Source organism: Perna viridis, chromosome 4 (assembly GCF_037379345.1).
Source record: "Perna viridis isolate PV_CMFRI_1.1 ecotype Kerala chromosome 4, ASM3737934v1, whole genome shotgun sequence".
In the NCBI taxonomy this organism is placed as follows: domain Eukaryota; kingdom Metazoa; phylum Mollusca; class Bivalvia; order Mytilida; family Mytilidae; genus Perna; species Perna viridis.
Window position 1 is genome coordinate 34,598,310 of NC_142448.1, and position 13,635 is coordinate 34,611,944.

The 13,635-nt window shown below is 34.1% G+C and overlaps 1 protein-coding gene across 1 annotated transcript; it reads right to left on the reverse strand.

Annotated features, from left to right (window-relative positions):
• Positions 1-548: 548 nt before the first annotated feature.
• On the reverse strand, positions 549-11,077 carry LOC148619863 (putative cytochrome P450 49a1). The gene is made up of 10 exons (XM_088580227.1): positions 10,935-11,077; positions 9,116-9,348; positions 8,429-8,657; positions 7,594-7,772; positions 6,889-7,078; positions 6,275-6,458; positions 5,530-5,696; positions 2,896-2,977; positions 2,054-2,272; positions 549-1,165 (listed from the first exon to the last, which is right to left on the reverse strand). The coding sequence occupies exons 2-10, from the start codon at positions 9,315-9,317 to the stop codon at positions 1,049-1,051; spliced, it is 1,569 nt and encodes a 522-aa protein (XP_088436353.1). The 5' UTR covers positions 9,318-9,348; positions 10,935-11,077; the 3' UTR covers positions 549-1,048.
• Between the last annotated feature and the right edge of the window lie 2,558 nt (positions 11,078-13,635).

The window sequence follows — 13,635 nt, forward strand, 5'->3', positions numbered from 1 at the left end:
CCATAAAGGATCGGCAAAACAATTTATTTACATCTAATACGTCCGCAGTCACGGAGGAATTGTCAATCGACGATGACCTGGTGCACAATATGTATTTTAGTTTTTTTCGTATTTCTTATGTATGCTATTAGTACAATTTTGTGATTGATGAAAGTTTAATGTCAGTTTTTGTCATCCCATCCTGATGGAATTATTTGAGAGGTTTAAATAACTACTTGTGGATTCTCCCATACATTATTGCTTCATTTTAAATAAGACATCCGATTTAAAAAAAACCAAACTTTTCATTGGTAAACATTAGGTTTTACTGGATTCATGATTTCAGCTCCCAGTTTTTAGTGGAGTCCGAGTTGCTCATTTACGTTTTGTCACTTTGTATGTATTATTATCGTTATTTATGTTCTTTGATGCGTGTCTGTTTTCAATGTATGGTCTTTATATCTGGATAACATTCTTTTGATTTCAGCTACAATCTTGGTTCCGTTGATTACTCTTTCGCATATCAGCTGTGGTGCAAAATTTAAAAATAAAAAAAACATTGAAGATTGTTTTTTTTAATCTTTATACCATTTATTAAAATTTATCTGTTAAAGGTTTTATACACTATTATGCGTATAATCACTTCAACTATACAATTACACATTAAAATACTGTGCGACTAAAAATCAGATTGAGTGCATCTGAAAATGAGTATTTAAAAGCTTTCTTTGGGCAAATAATATTACAACCTGAAAGACCCAATATGATCAATACATTATAAAATGAGGTGGACAGTCATATTATGCTGGCACATGACTAAGTTATATGTTTTAAAACATCGTTAGTCCCCTATTCTATTCTTATCGTCTTTTTAATGTAGTTTTTCCATTCTAAAAATGACAAAGCCACACATGTGCAGGTAAAGCTTCGAGTCTGAAAACGTATTTTTTAAAATGTTTCACGCATAAACTATTTTTTTTCCCGAGAAAAGTCTTTCAAAAGTAGTCACCGAATCATGTCAGATCGGATAGAAGGTCTATGCTTACATACACAAAATGTATATCATGCATCAATTTCTTTTCTGTAGATACAAGGTGACTTTCTCTTTCGGCATTGTAAAGGTTGAATAAACGGGGGTCAGTTCTTTCATTCTTGGTGGCACCGATATCTTAAAATTCTGAATTATCTAAAATGCAAAACAGAGTTTTAGGCTTTCACATCATGTATGTTGAGACAGAGGAAAGAAGTCAATGTATTGAGAAAAAAACAGGGCAAACAACAGCACGGATCCATTTGAAATAAAGTACTGTCAGAAATGAGAGGAAGAAACCATTAGGGATGAAATTTCTACTATGACAAACAAACAAACAAACATACATTTACGAAACAAACAAACAAACACAAGTGTATAAAACAAAATAAAAAAACAACCCAACAATGAAACACTAACAACTTTGTAATCGCCTAGACAGAAAATTCTGAGACACCTTAAAGAAAAAAAAAAAAAAAACAATGTCATGCAGTAAAAGTCGTGAAACGAATAAGTGTTTAGCTTTATCGTTATAGATATTTGCCAGGAACTGTAACAGGGAGTTTTTTCGGTAGTATACCTTATTGTTTATAACTAACAATACATAAACGCCAACATTATATTATGTGATTTCTTTTTCATATAGCGAAGATTGGTTCTAGTCATCTTAAAATGTTATATTCAAATGCTCATATAATGAATTATTTCTTTATTATTTAAATCTTCATTTTTTGGGGTGGAGTGGGGGCTTTCCACTCTCTCCATTCACATTTTTCATTTCCCATACTCCATTACCTATTCATGTGAACCGTCCTCGCTTCATGGTTATAAATCACAGGATATACATGTACCGAATAGAATTTTCTTAATTCAATACATTATTTTACATTTAATGTAAATTCCGAAAATCTTATTGATATACTGCATGTGTCTGATTTAAACAAAATTCCCATGACTATCCCATCACCAATTGGAAATTTAACCATTTTGGCATACAAGTAATTTTAATGAAAAATGTTTTGAAATTTCACATATAAAGAATACCTTTGTGGTAGCGATGAATACTTCGAGTTCAGCAAATCTCTGTCCTACACACATTCTAGGGCCAAATCCAAAAGGTTTATGTGCAAATGGAAACTCCTGTCCTTTAGCAATGTCAACAGTTCGATCACTTCTCAGCCAACGCTCTGGGACAAACTCGTTTGGTTTCGGAAAAAATCGTTCATCTGTCGACATCGACAGCATATTTGCAATAACTTGAGTCTACAACATAAAGATGTGAACATACCACTACACATGGAAATACTGCTCAAGTTAAGTTCCTGTGAATCGAGTTTCGTGTAAAATTCACACAAACTTTACACTTAATTAATATAATTTTACGTGAAACTTCCCCCACATTTTATTTGTTCAGTTTGTCAATGAGTGGAAATCGTGTGAAATGAATTGGACATTTTACAGTTTTTAAAACAAGCTACATACCTTAAGACTTAAATCCACTTGGCTAACAATATACATAGTATATATGATTAGTTTACTCAAAGTGCTTACTGCACACACTTATCTGACTGGTGGGACAGACCATTTAAACTCAAAATAAATAACAAGTGGATTACATGTAAAACCCATGTATATCACAGTACACGCTATTCCTTTTGAGTGACATAACATTTATGTTCCTCTACTTTTTCTGTGGATTCGTTTATGGTACTTTGAAGTTGTCCGAAGTGATTAGAATTCATTATCAAGAATTCTCTTTTGATTGGAGCAATACATGCGGTATATGTACGACAATTGACTTGCTTAATAAAACTGTGATTGACGTTCAGTATATGGTTCGCCATTAATTTTTGACAAAAAATATCTTAAATAATTATGATAATTACTCCTTTAGGAATCTGGTAACCTTCGACCACTATGTCTCTTTCCATTACCCTAGGAACGCCTACATTTACAGGGAATGTTTTCCTAGAAAATTACACGTTACGATAAAAAATTATTTTTCCTAGTGTATGCCAAGAATGTATACATTTACCAAACAGTATTGATGGAAAACGACTAACATAATACCGTATATGTAGCAACTAAAATAAAACACAAAGAAAAACTTAGATTAAAATATGCATACAAATTTTTATATGTATGTGGTTTCCTGCGTGTTTTCACTTCTTTCAAAACATCAACTGAGATGTATTAGGTAACAGTCTTTATAAAAATCAGATAGGAAGTGATTCATGCATGTCAGAAAACCTCGGGATATACTTTTATTTCTTATTCAGAATCAGTTACAGACCATATAGACAGTCTTCGTTTTACGGAGCTCAAGTCGTCTCCTTTTTCCTTTTTCAACATTCGAATACAACATTGGAAATCATCATAGGGAACATCTGAAAGGTATTTTTCACAAATTAAATATTTTAAAGTTCTAAGAAATTATTAAGCCTCTTTTGAGGAAGGATTGTGAGAAGGGGTTCCGGAGGGACCAAGGGCTTTTTTCAACATTCATTTTCTTATTCGCTATTTTAGCCCCCACAGAGTTGGAAATGGTTGGAATCGACTCAAGAGGGATCAGAGATCTCATTTCAACATTCATTTCCTTATTCGTCATTTCAGACCGTACAAAATTTTGAATGGTCGCAACCAACTCGGGAAGAGTCAGAGATCTCATTTCAACATTCACTTCCAGCTTTTTCAGCATTTATTTCTTTATTCGCCATTTTAGTTCGCACAGAGTTTTGAATTATAGCAATCGACTCGGGAGGGTCAGAGATCTCACTTCAATATTCATTTCCTTTTTCAAGCTTAATTTCCTTTTACAACATTCATCTCCTTATTCTCCATTTTAGTTCGCGCAGAGTTAAGAATGATCGGAATCGACTCGGGAGGGGTCAAATATCTCATTTTAACATTCATTGCCTTTTTCAACATTTTATGTCATTTTCTTTTTCGTGTATGTGGTCATTGGGCTGAGCGAGTCAACCTTGCACCACCCTACTCATCAACACACGATGGTTTTCAGGTACATTTGAATGTCCCCTTTACGAATGAATTTGTCACTGTTTTAGTTAAAGTCTACATTCATACATTATCTGGTTAGGTAAATAATTTGGTCATCATTTGATATCACAAATGAAATTATTCAAATGACGTTTTGATAATTATCAGAAAGTTTGATGTTTACATTCTTTTTATTGTTATCAAGAGGTTGCAGTCATGCGGTTATTTAGCTAAATGCACAATTTATACAACTACTTAAAGGAAATATCGCGGTAGTTGACATGTTTGTCCAATGCCATCACCTCTTGAAACTTATGCTTGACTAAAAGTATGGCTTATTTGTATTTTTCTTTTTGACAGTTTCACACTTGATACTTTCCCAATTCTGTGCGACCTAAAATGGCGAATAAGAAAATGAATGTAGAAATGAGATCTCTGACCTCCCCCGAGTCGATTGCGACCATTTTCATCTCTGTGCGACATTAAATGCCTAATAAGGAAATGAATCTTGAAAGGGAATATGCATGTTGGAATGAGCCCTAGCCCAACACCCCGAACCCCTCTCACAGTCCTTCCTGGGTGCTTAATGATTTGTTAGAACTTAAAAATATTTCATTTGTGAAAAAAAACACCTTTGAGATGTTCCCTATGATATTTTTCAATTTTGAATTCGAATGTTTAAAAAGGAAAAAGGAGACAACTTGAGCTCCGTCTTAGTTTTTCATTTGAGTGTTGCGCTTTTGAGATAAAAATGATATAGATTATGTATGAAATTGACCCTTTGCAAAAGTTATCGTTCCTGATTTGGTTGGATTTAATTGATTTCATTCAAAGATTATTAAAGTCCAACAATTCATAACGATTTAATGATAATTTAGGACATCTAGGTTGACCAATATGATTTACAAAAAAAAAAATGTTTTAAAAAAAAAAAAAAGTACAGACCTAAATACTGAAACGATTTTTGTCACATAAAAGTATAGCATATATTGACCAAAAAAAAAAAAAAGAGCATCGTTTGTTTGGTGGGTTTTCCTTCGCCAAATGCAGTGTCAGAATTTTTTATGGATTGGTGCTTAAAACTATTGCATAAGTTAAGGAGGACGCTAGTTTACAAGATAAAGTAATCTTTTATACCAGTTGCTTCAAAGTGATGGTTATAATTAACTTAAGGTAATCAAATTGATAACTAACCAACAACAAAATACAACAAAATACAAAACAAAAACACCAACCCACAACAACAACCCCCATCCCCCCCAAAAAATAGCACTAAGATAATTTTTTTTGTTTTACATACATAAAAGACGTATCGATCGAGGTTTCTTTGTAATGTCCTATATTTTAGACCGAATATATCATACGTGCAGATTGACTGGCAAAACTCATCAAATTATATTTGCAACTTATATTTGCATTTCATGATTTTTTTCTCACCAGTAGTTCTTTGTCAAGTGTTGAATATAACTTCACATTATCTAGCCAGGTCAAAACTGAAATTTAATAGAGTAGTATATACAAACCTCAATGATTCCTTGACGCATGCCTTCAGGTAAGACATTTTTGAAAGGTGTTCCTTTGTCAGATGAGCACTTCCGCCAATGACGTCATTTATTTCGTTGAACAATTTCTCTTGTTTATCTTGGTTCATTGCGAGATTGGCGAGGAGGAATGTGAGCGAATTTGCAGTCTAAATTACAAAGGTATACATTGGTTTTCTCAAAGCGATAACAATATCTTTAACCAAATGTTTTCAGGCATGTAAAAAAAAAAAAACCAAACAAACAAACAAAAAAACAAATCAAAACAAAACAAAACAAAAGTGTGAAATGAAAAATATACCAAAATAATATTCTCTTTTTAATACAAAACTAGAAAATCTGTATGCAATACTCATTGATATTGCTACTTCCCCATTTCTACATCATTCACCAACTGATTTGGATCAAAATCTAAAATAGGAGATGCGCAATGGAAATGTGTAATTAAGATTCTGTGAAAGTTTCATTAAATTTCATTCATAGGTGTAACAAATGTGTACCCTTCTGCGGTACAGATGGAAAGAAAGAAGAACGTGAGGAAGTACATACGGAAGGACAGACCCCATATCACTTTATATCCCTGAAAAAAAAATGCTTATGTTAACAATATCAACTTAAAGAAATCACAATGCTAGCAAAACTGGAACCAATACCTCTACTGATATTAGCAACTTTTGAATTTTCGTACATCAGTACTAGTGAACCAGGGTGGTTTAAATCTACTTACCGAGTCGATACCTCCAGAAAAAAGTCCCGTGATAGTTCCTATAATTTTGTCGAACGACATCCGGGGATCTGACAATAGGGAATAGATGAAGTTTGGTTCTTTTTGAAGTTCCTCTTCAAGTCTACCTTCTGCTTCTAGCTTCTTTAATAATTGCATCTGAGCTTCTGTCTCTTTTATTATTATTCTGTTACAATATTTATATTATATAAAAAAAAGTTAATGCTACAAAATATCAACGCATACGGGAAAATAAATAAAGAAAAAAAAATGAAAAACATTTTTGAAAATTATAATTTTTTCTTACTTTTAATACACCGATGGATACGATTTTATATCTATTCTAATAATAATTTAGAAAATATTGGCTGTGTAGAAATGTATTAAACTTTCCCAAAAGAAAGTCTCACACATTGTCCTCACCGAATGAAATTTCGCCCACAGCAACATGGCGCTGCACCGTAAACACAGAATGTGCTTCGTAGCCTTAAATCCTATTAGGATAACTAAGGGCATTCGGTCTACGAACCAGCCTTTATATGAAAGCGGGAAACCGGAGGCGGGTAAACATTGATACATTGACAGCCATGTTTAAGAATAAATAAAAACAATCATACCGGTGTAGAAATAGAGCTGTGTCTTCGAAATCCTTATACAGCTTAGTTCGGAAGTAACAGTAAGTTTTGAAAGGCATTGTAAAAGACAATCCTAAAGCGGCGAAGAACTTCTTTACGTTTTCATTCAGGTCGTTGACGTTTTCACCATCAAGGAATCCAAGCCGTCTGTTGAAGCAAAGCATGCCAACACCTTTAAAAAATATATATATATCGCTAAATATATCAAATAGTACTAAATTTATTGACTTACCTTCAGATAAAAACAATTACGACAGTTATGATTGGTTCTTGATAATATTCAGGTTAAAAAAAATAGAACTGGACAACTGTGATAAGTAACACATGTGTGTTGGATTTTGTGCTGTCAATATTTAGTTTTTAAGTGAAATTCACACTTCGCTATTTTTTGTAAGTTATCGTATTACTTATCATACAGATGGACGGCATCAGTACACTAGTCAATATCCGTCAAAGCATGCCAATAATATGAGAGAAATCATTACGCAGCTTTTTCTACCAGACACCAACAAACAACAAACAACAAACAAAAATAAAAACAAATTTCGACTCAATCGGATCTACTCGGTCATTTCCGGCATTTACACAAATCTGTAAGGAGAAAGCTGAGTACATGTAGTTCAACAAATTGTAAAACACTTGTGTTTTGTTTCGTAAGCGTTCATTTAGTTTCTATCGTACACCTACTTTCGCTGGTGTATCGCATTAGTTCATTCAACAAATCATCGACTGACTCTTTTTTCCTAAAGGTATCGATAAAATCATTAGTAACGTCCCCAATCAAAGGGATATAACTCATAGTGACAGCAGGTCGCATCATTTTCTCCTGCGTAGGCTTCCGAAGGGCTGCCCATTTCTCACCCCTTCTGCAAATACATTAAATATCATATAAACCATAAATGTATCAGAATCAATTCTACTGAAAACATCATAGCAATTACATATTTGAATTTAAGATTTGCTTTTTTTCTCTCTAATTATATAACGTCTATCTATCTACTCTAATATATATTATATGTACAATGTACCAAGGGCGGATTCTGGCGGGCCGTAGCGGGCGTGCGCACCCCCTCCCTAAAATTTGCAAAGCATGGGTTGTCAGGGTTAGATTTAGGCGGTTTTAGGTTGAAACTTAATTTACACCAAAAGATATCTACATTGCACCCACTCTAGTAATATTTCAAAAATCTAACCTGAAAATTTTTTTATTAACTGTGTGCCCCCTAATAGAAAATCCTCGATCCGCCCTGAGTATTCATGAAACTAGGGAGATTAAGCCATTCTTGTATATCATACCACATACTTCATGCAAATATTTTAATCAGCATGTGGCATTACTTGAACATCGGACGACCACATTAAAAATTACAGCATTCTCAACTACATTTTAAGTCGTAAAATTGAGTCGACTGAACTTTGAATCCAAGAAAATTTTACTCAGCAACTTTTAACCAAGATGAGAGTGTCATCACTCATCCAACGAATTTCAAAATTATAATCGCTAACGTGTACATGTACTTACAATGTACCAATGTTCCTTGGTATTTCAGGATTGCGTTTGTACAGTGCTTCAAATAAGTCCAAGGTTGGTCTGATGTTTTCCTCAAAGGACATTTGCAAAACTTCCCGAGCAGTATTAGGATGTGAAACAATAACAAAATTATCTTTTCCAAGCTTAATTTTTAAAATGTCTCCATATTTATCTTTCAATTCAATCAGGAGTCTTCCAAGGTCATTGGGACCGTATTTTGCTAAAAAGTATTTATCAGAAAATTAATGTACTAATTCAAAAGAAAAAATACCGAATTTCATACTTTAACTTAAGTTAAATTGCGTTTCCATACACGAGATATATTAAAATTGAAAACGCGAGGCTCGTCGAGCGTTTTATATTTGAAACTATAACTAGGTAGAGTCCGTAGATTCTGTTTCTCTGTAGACTCCGTATGTCATCGGTAATATAGGATAATTCTGATATGAAAATCTGTTGTTTTTTTTTCTTTTTAAAATGACATAAACTCAGACAATGTTATGTTGGCATTTTGAAAAAAAAGATGAAAAATCGGCCAGTCGGCTTGCGATTCCATGACTGAGCAACTAACATACCTAAATCATATTTGTTTTTTTTAACAAACGGCTGCTAACTCGTTTTGAACAAGTACATATTCTTGATCTATAATTAAAGAATGTGACTGGTGAATCTACTAACTGAAAGGTTGGAAGTGGAAAGCTGTTCCTATGTAAGGTATATTATATACACCACCGGGACCAGGAACCTGATTGAAAGGTTTGATATCTGGATGAACGTTGTTTTCCTTTACACTTGATGCTATAGATGACAGTCTCGCCAATGCTCGAAATCCAGACACATCCACATATTTTGAAAGCAATAGCGCCCGTCTTGGTATCATGCTCTTTTCTCAACTGTTGTCAAAACGGCATCTGGAAGAATTAAAAAAATTAGCTGTTCAGCTTTTTATTCAACGATCAGCAATCAAGTTCCTAAACGCAATTTAAGGAATAAATGTTATATTTTTTCGGTCTATGAAGAAATAGCATCAATCACGTGATGCACACTAAACAACCTGGTAAATAACACGGGCATTGGGGTTATTTCAAATAGACAGAAACAAATTATAACAGTTATTATAACAGTCTCATAATTTAATTAAAGGATCAAATTCAACGGGTCAAAAAAGAAACCAAATGTCAATATAGAAAATCAAACAAGTAACTTCCAATCAACCGATAAATGTATAAGAATCCACAAAACATTAAATATTAACAATTGAACGTGTATAATGGTACAAAATTAAAATGTATATATATATACATGTTATATGAGAACAATCCCACTATTGACCTTTACATGTATATGTACAATTCGCGAACTTTGACCTTTAAATCGTGATCATGATTTGACTGTCGAATTTAACACTATTAAAGCATTACTTTTTTTGTATGCAACGTGCATTTATTTTATTTTCATTTAATTAATCAAATAACAAATTAGTCACCCAAAGTAAATTTACATATCATTTTTTGTCACGATTATTAAATATATCATACGGGGGTAGATCCAGGATTTTAGATTATGGGGGCGCACAGCGAAAAATTTTTTAGGTAAAATATTTGAAATATTCCTACTAGAGTGAGTGCAATGTAGATATCTTTTGTGGTAAAATTAGCGAGAAATTAGTTTCAACCTAAAACCGCCTAAATCACCCCCCCCGACAACCTATGCTTTGCAAATTTTAGGGGGGGGGCACACGACCGACACGCATCCGCCTGAATCCGCCCCTGATGTTGCTTATACTATACCCAGTTTTCATCTATAGAGAAGTATATAGATGAAAACTGGGGCATAGTATAAACAACATTAAAAAACAATTGGACATGTCAGAGAACACAAATAATAACTCAAATCTGGTAACAAAATGATTAAATATTACTTAAATCAAAAAAAAAAAAAAATCCTGGTCCCAAGGGCCTGTAAATTTTAGAACTTATGGAGAATAATAGGAGTGCACCGTATATATAAATTTGCGTAATTGTCAAATTAACTTTTCATCCTGTAACATGTATTTTCTGTATAATAGTAATAATCTGTAGATTGATGACATTTCTCTTTATTTCGTGAACCAGCAACCTGCCTGCGGTCAAAATATACCAGTCAAGAGCTTTGCACATACTAGCACACGGCCGCCATGGCATATGGAAGTATTCGAGTATACTCTTTACGGAATTTTCAAAAATTTATAGTCGTTTGCAGAAAAAAGCTATTGCTCGCCTCTCCGTTTTTTTCTTTGACTGAGGTACAGAATAAAACTGAATTGATTTGTATAATCTCACACGACTCTGTAATCTTTTCATTTTTTACCTTCGACGTATTATGTTAATATCGTGGTAATGACCTTCCAGCTACATGTACTTTATGGCACTTAGTCGTATCATTATCATGTTACAAAAATCGTTTTTCAACCAGTTTAAAATAAGAGCAATTTTTGAATGTATATAAAAAAGATTACCTCCTTTTCAGAAAATCATGAAATAGTACAAGTCATGTGTAAACTCCGGCTGTATTTTAGATGATTCGTATGCCGTTCAGTCAGTAGTCTACATACTTTTCAGCCATGTGTGTAATATAAATGTCATGATGTATAAATGTTTAAAAATACACTATGTACTTGTCAATGAAAGGATCATATCCCGGGGATCGTGTATGTCAAGAGGTAAAGACTACATTAGTATTTAAAAACGGGTTCGAATATATTATTGTTTTCGCTCCAGTAACTGCAAATGAGACAACGAAAGATATTTGAACACTAAAGCGAAATTCAGATTTCCGCAAGCATATAGCACAAATCATAAAGAAAATTTCGAATTATCGACATTTCACGGAAAAGAGTGTGTGTGTATATATATATATATATATATAACGTCTCAGAATGTGACTACTCTATTCGCTACACTGCTGCATCGGATCAGAGTGGTACAGGGAAGATAACGTAAACTTATAGAATGGTCTGAAAAATTCCCAACGATATTAGAACTGTCAATTTTGCGAAGCAAATTTTTGTCGTTCCCTCCGCGAGACTCGAACTCGTACCGCTGTGACATCTATGGCAACACCGCATGCAATAAAGCCAGCGCCGTAGACCACTCGGCCAGCTAGGCTGTATGAATATAAAGCTTTCGCTGGCCGTATCATTTTACATTATCTTCCCTGTATCAATTTGATCCGATGGAGCAGTGTAGCGAATAGAGTCGCCACATTCTGAGACGTTGTATAATATTGATTTGTTGTGACATGCATCATTAATTTGATCCTCTATCCTACATAATAACACCTAGATGAACTGTCCCGTACTACCATACATCGTGTACTAAGTTACAGCCCTAGATTGATCCTACGAGGAGGAATGACCCGGCCAGCGAAAGCTAAACTTTTATATAGCCTAGCTGGCCAAGTGGTCTAGGGCGCTGGACTTAATTCAGTGTTGCCATAGATGTCACAGCGGTACGAGTTCGAGTCTCGCGGAGGGAACGACCAAACGTTTGCTTCGCAAATTTGACAGTTCTAAAAATATATTTACAAACACTGTAATAAGAAACTATACAATAGAAGAAGAACTTGATGTTTTATTGGTTAATTACGTGTGGGTGTAAAACAGTTAACAAAGATCTTGAACATTGTATTATAGACACACGTTGTGGGCTGATATTAAACACTGAACTATAAAACTAAAAATATTTACAAACACTTCTTTTATCCGAAATCCCTCCCGCTTCACTCTCTGTAGATCGCTCCAGATCGTGTTTTGTTCCACGATAAAGATTTTCATTTTGTTGAAATCATCGAGGCAGTGGTTTGGCAATCTGAGGTGTTGACTCACTGGAAGTAAAGGCTTTTTGGTAGGTTGCTCCTGTGTCCGTTCAAGCGCTTGCGAAAAGGCTGTTTAGATTCACCAGCATATTGAAGGCCACAGATAAGACAGTGGAGCAAATAACGCCGTGTTGACTTCTATTTGCCCATTTTGACTCTTGTGTGCAAAACACAAACTTTTACCAGAATAAGAGGAATTATGGCTACTTCAGAAGATGGAGGCTCTTAAGTACCATTCCATTTTCATGCCATTTTGTCATTGTGCATTTCAACTAAATTTGACCCATCAAAATCTTAAGAAGGCAAATTGTACAAACACTTTGATGGTTATTTCTGGAGATTATCAGGTATAAACTTGATTAATGCAATAAAATCTCTCGATTTTTCCTTCATGTGCCACAACTTAGTCATATTTTGCCCGATTCATAAACGGAGAAGTGCTGTTACAATCAGTTCAAACCTCTCTTAAATCTGTCAAGAAAACTGTTCTACGATAGTAGTTAAAACAGAAATCCTAACAGATCCTGACACTGTCTGATAGAGGCTGTCTCGGGCCAGGACACTTTTTGCCCTATTCCCTGACAGTACCTGATAGAAACTGTCATGGATCCTGACAAAGAAAAATACGAAAAGGTGTTCTAAACTGTCATATCCTGGACAGTTCCTGACACTAAATCTTTCTATTCTGTGTGACGTAATTTAGACCAGGAAGTCAGCGATTAATAATGGAATCTGTGTGACTAATGTAAATTAGCAAATCCGATTAGGAAAAAAAATGATTTCAAAATCTAAGTAAACTTGTTCTGAAGTGCAGATGATGTCCATGCATGATGAAGTAATTTCAAGTTAATAGTTAATGTTGTTAGCATATACCTGTATAGGTCTGGGGGATCCAAGGAAAGGCGTGTCAGGCGTATGCTTCCCTCCAAAAATAATAAATTGGGAGACTTTTTCGTTTTGTTTTGTTTTTATATTTTGCATGAAATATTGCTTTTTTACAATGAAGGCATCGCTTACATTTCAAGTGTTAAGTGACAAAAAAGTAATTGAGGGAATCTCCTTGATGTAAAAAAAAAAGTTACTTAAAACTACAAAATAAACGAGCACAGTCCGATTGCCGCAAGCATATAGGATGTCCGTAACTTCAAAACGATGTGTGGGTAACTTTTTTCTCAGTTTTACATAAGTATGTCGGTAACTCTCAAAGAATCAATATTTCGTAGATGCTTACATAGGATTAAAATGGTTTTCCATCTTTTATTAAAGGTACATTCAATGCACTATCGGGTGGATGCCAACATAAATTAAATAAACGTTACGTGATACTAATATCACTTTGCTGG

Excerpts from the sequence above, each read along its gene's own strand:
- LOC148619863 (XM_088580227.1), bottom strand. The coding sequence starts at position 9,317 with ATGATACCAAGACGGGCGCTATTGCTTTCAAAATATGTGGATGTGTCT. Across the intron at positions 5,697-6,274 it reads TTTCTGGAGGTATCGACTCG|ACTGCAAATTCGCTCACATT; the intron begins GTAAGTAGATTT and ends TTTGTAATTTAG. Across the intron at positions 1,166-2,053 it reads TATTCATCGCTACCACAAAG|ATAATTCAGAATTTTAAGAT; the intron begins GTATTCTTTATA and ends TTTGCATTTTAG.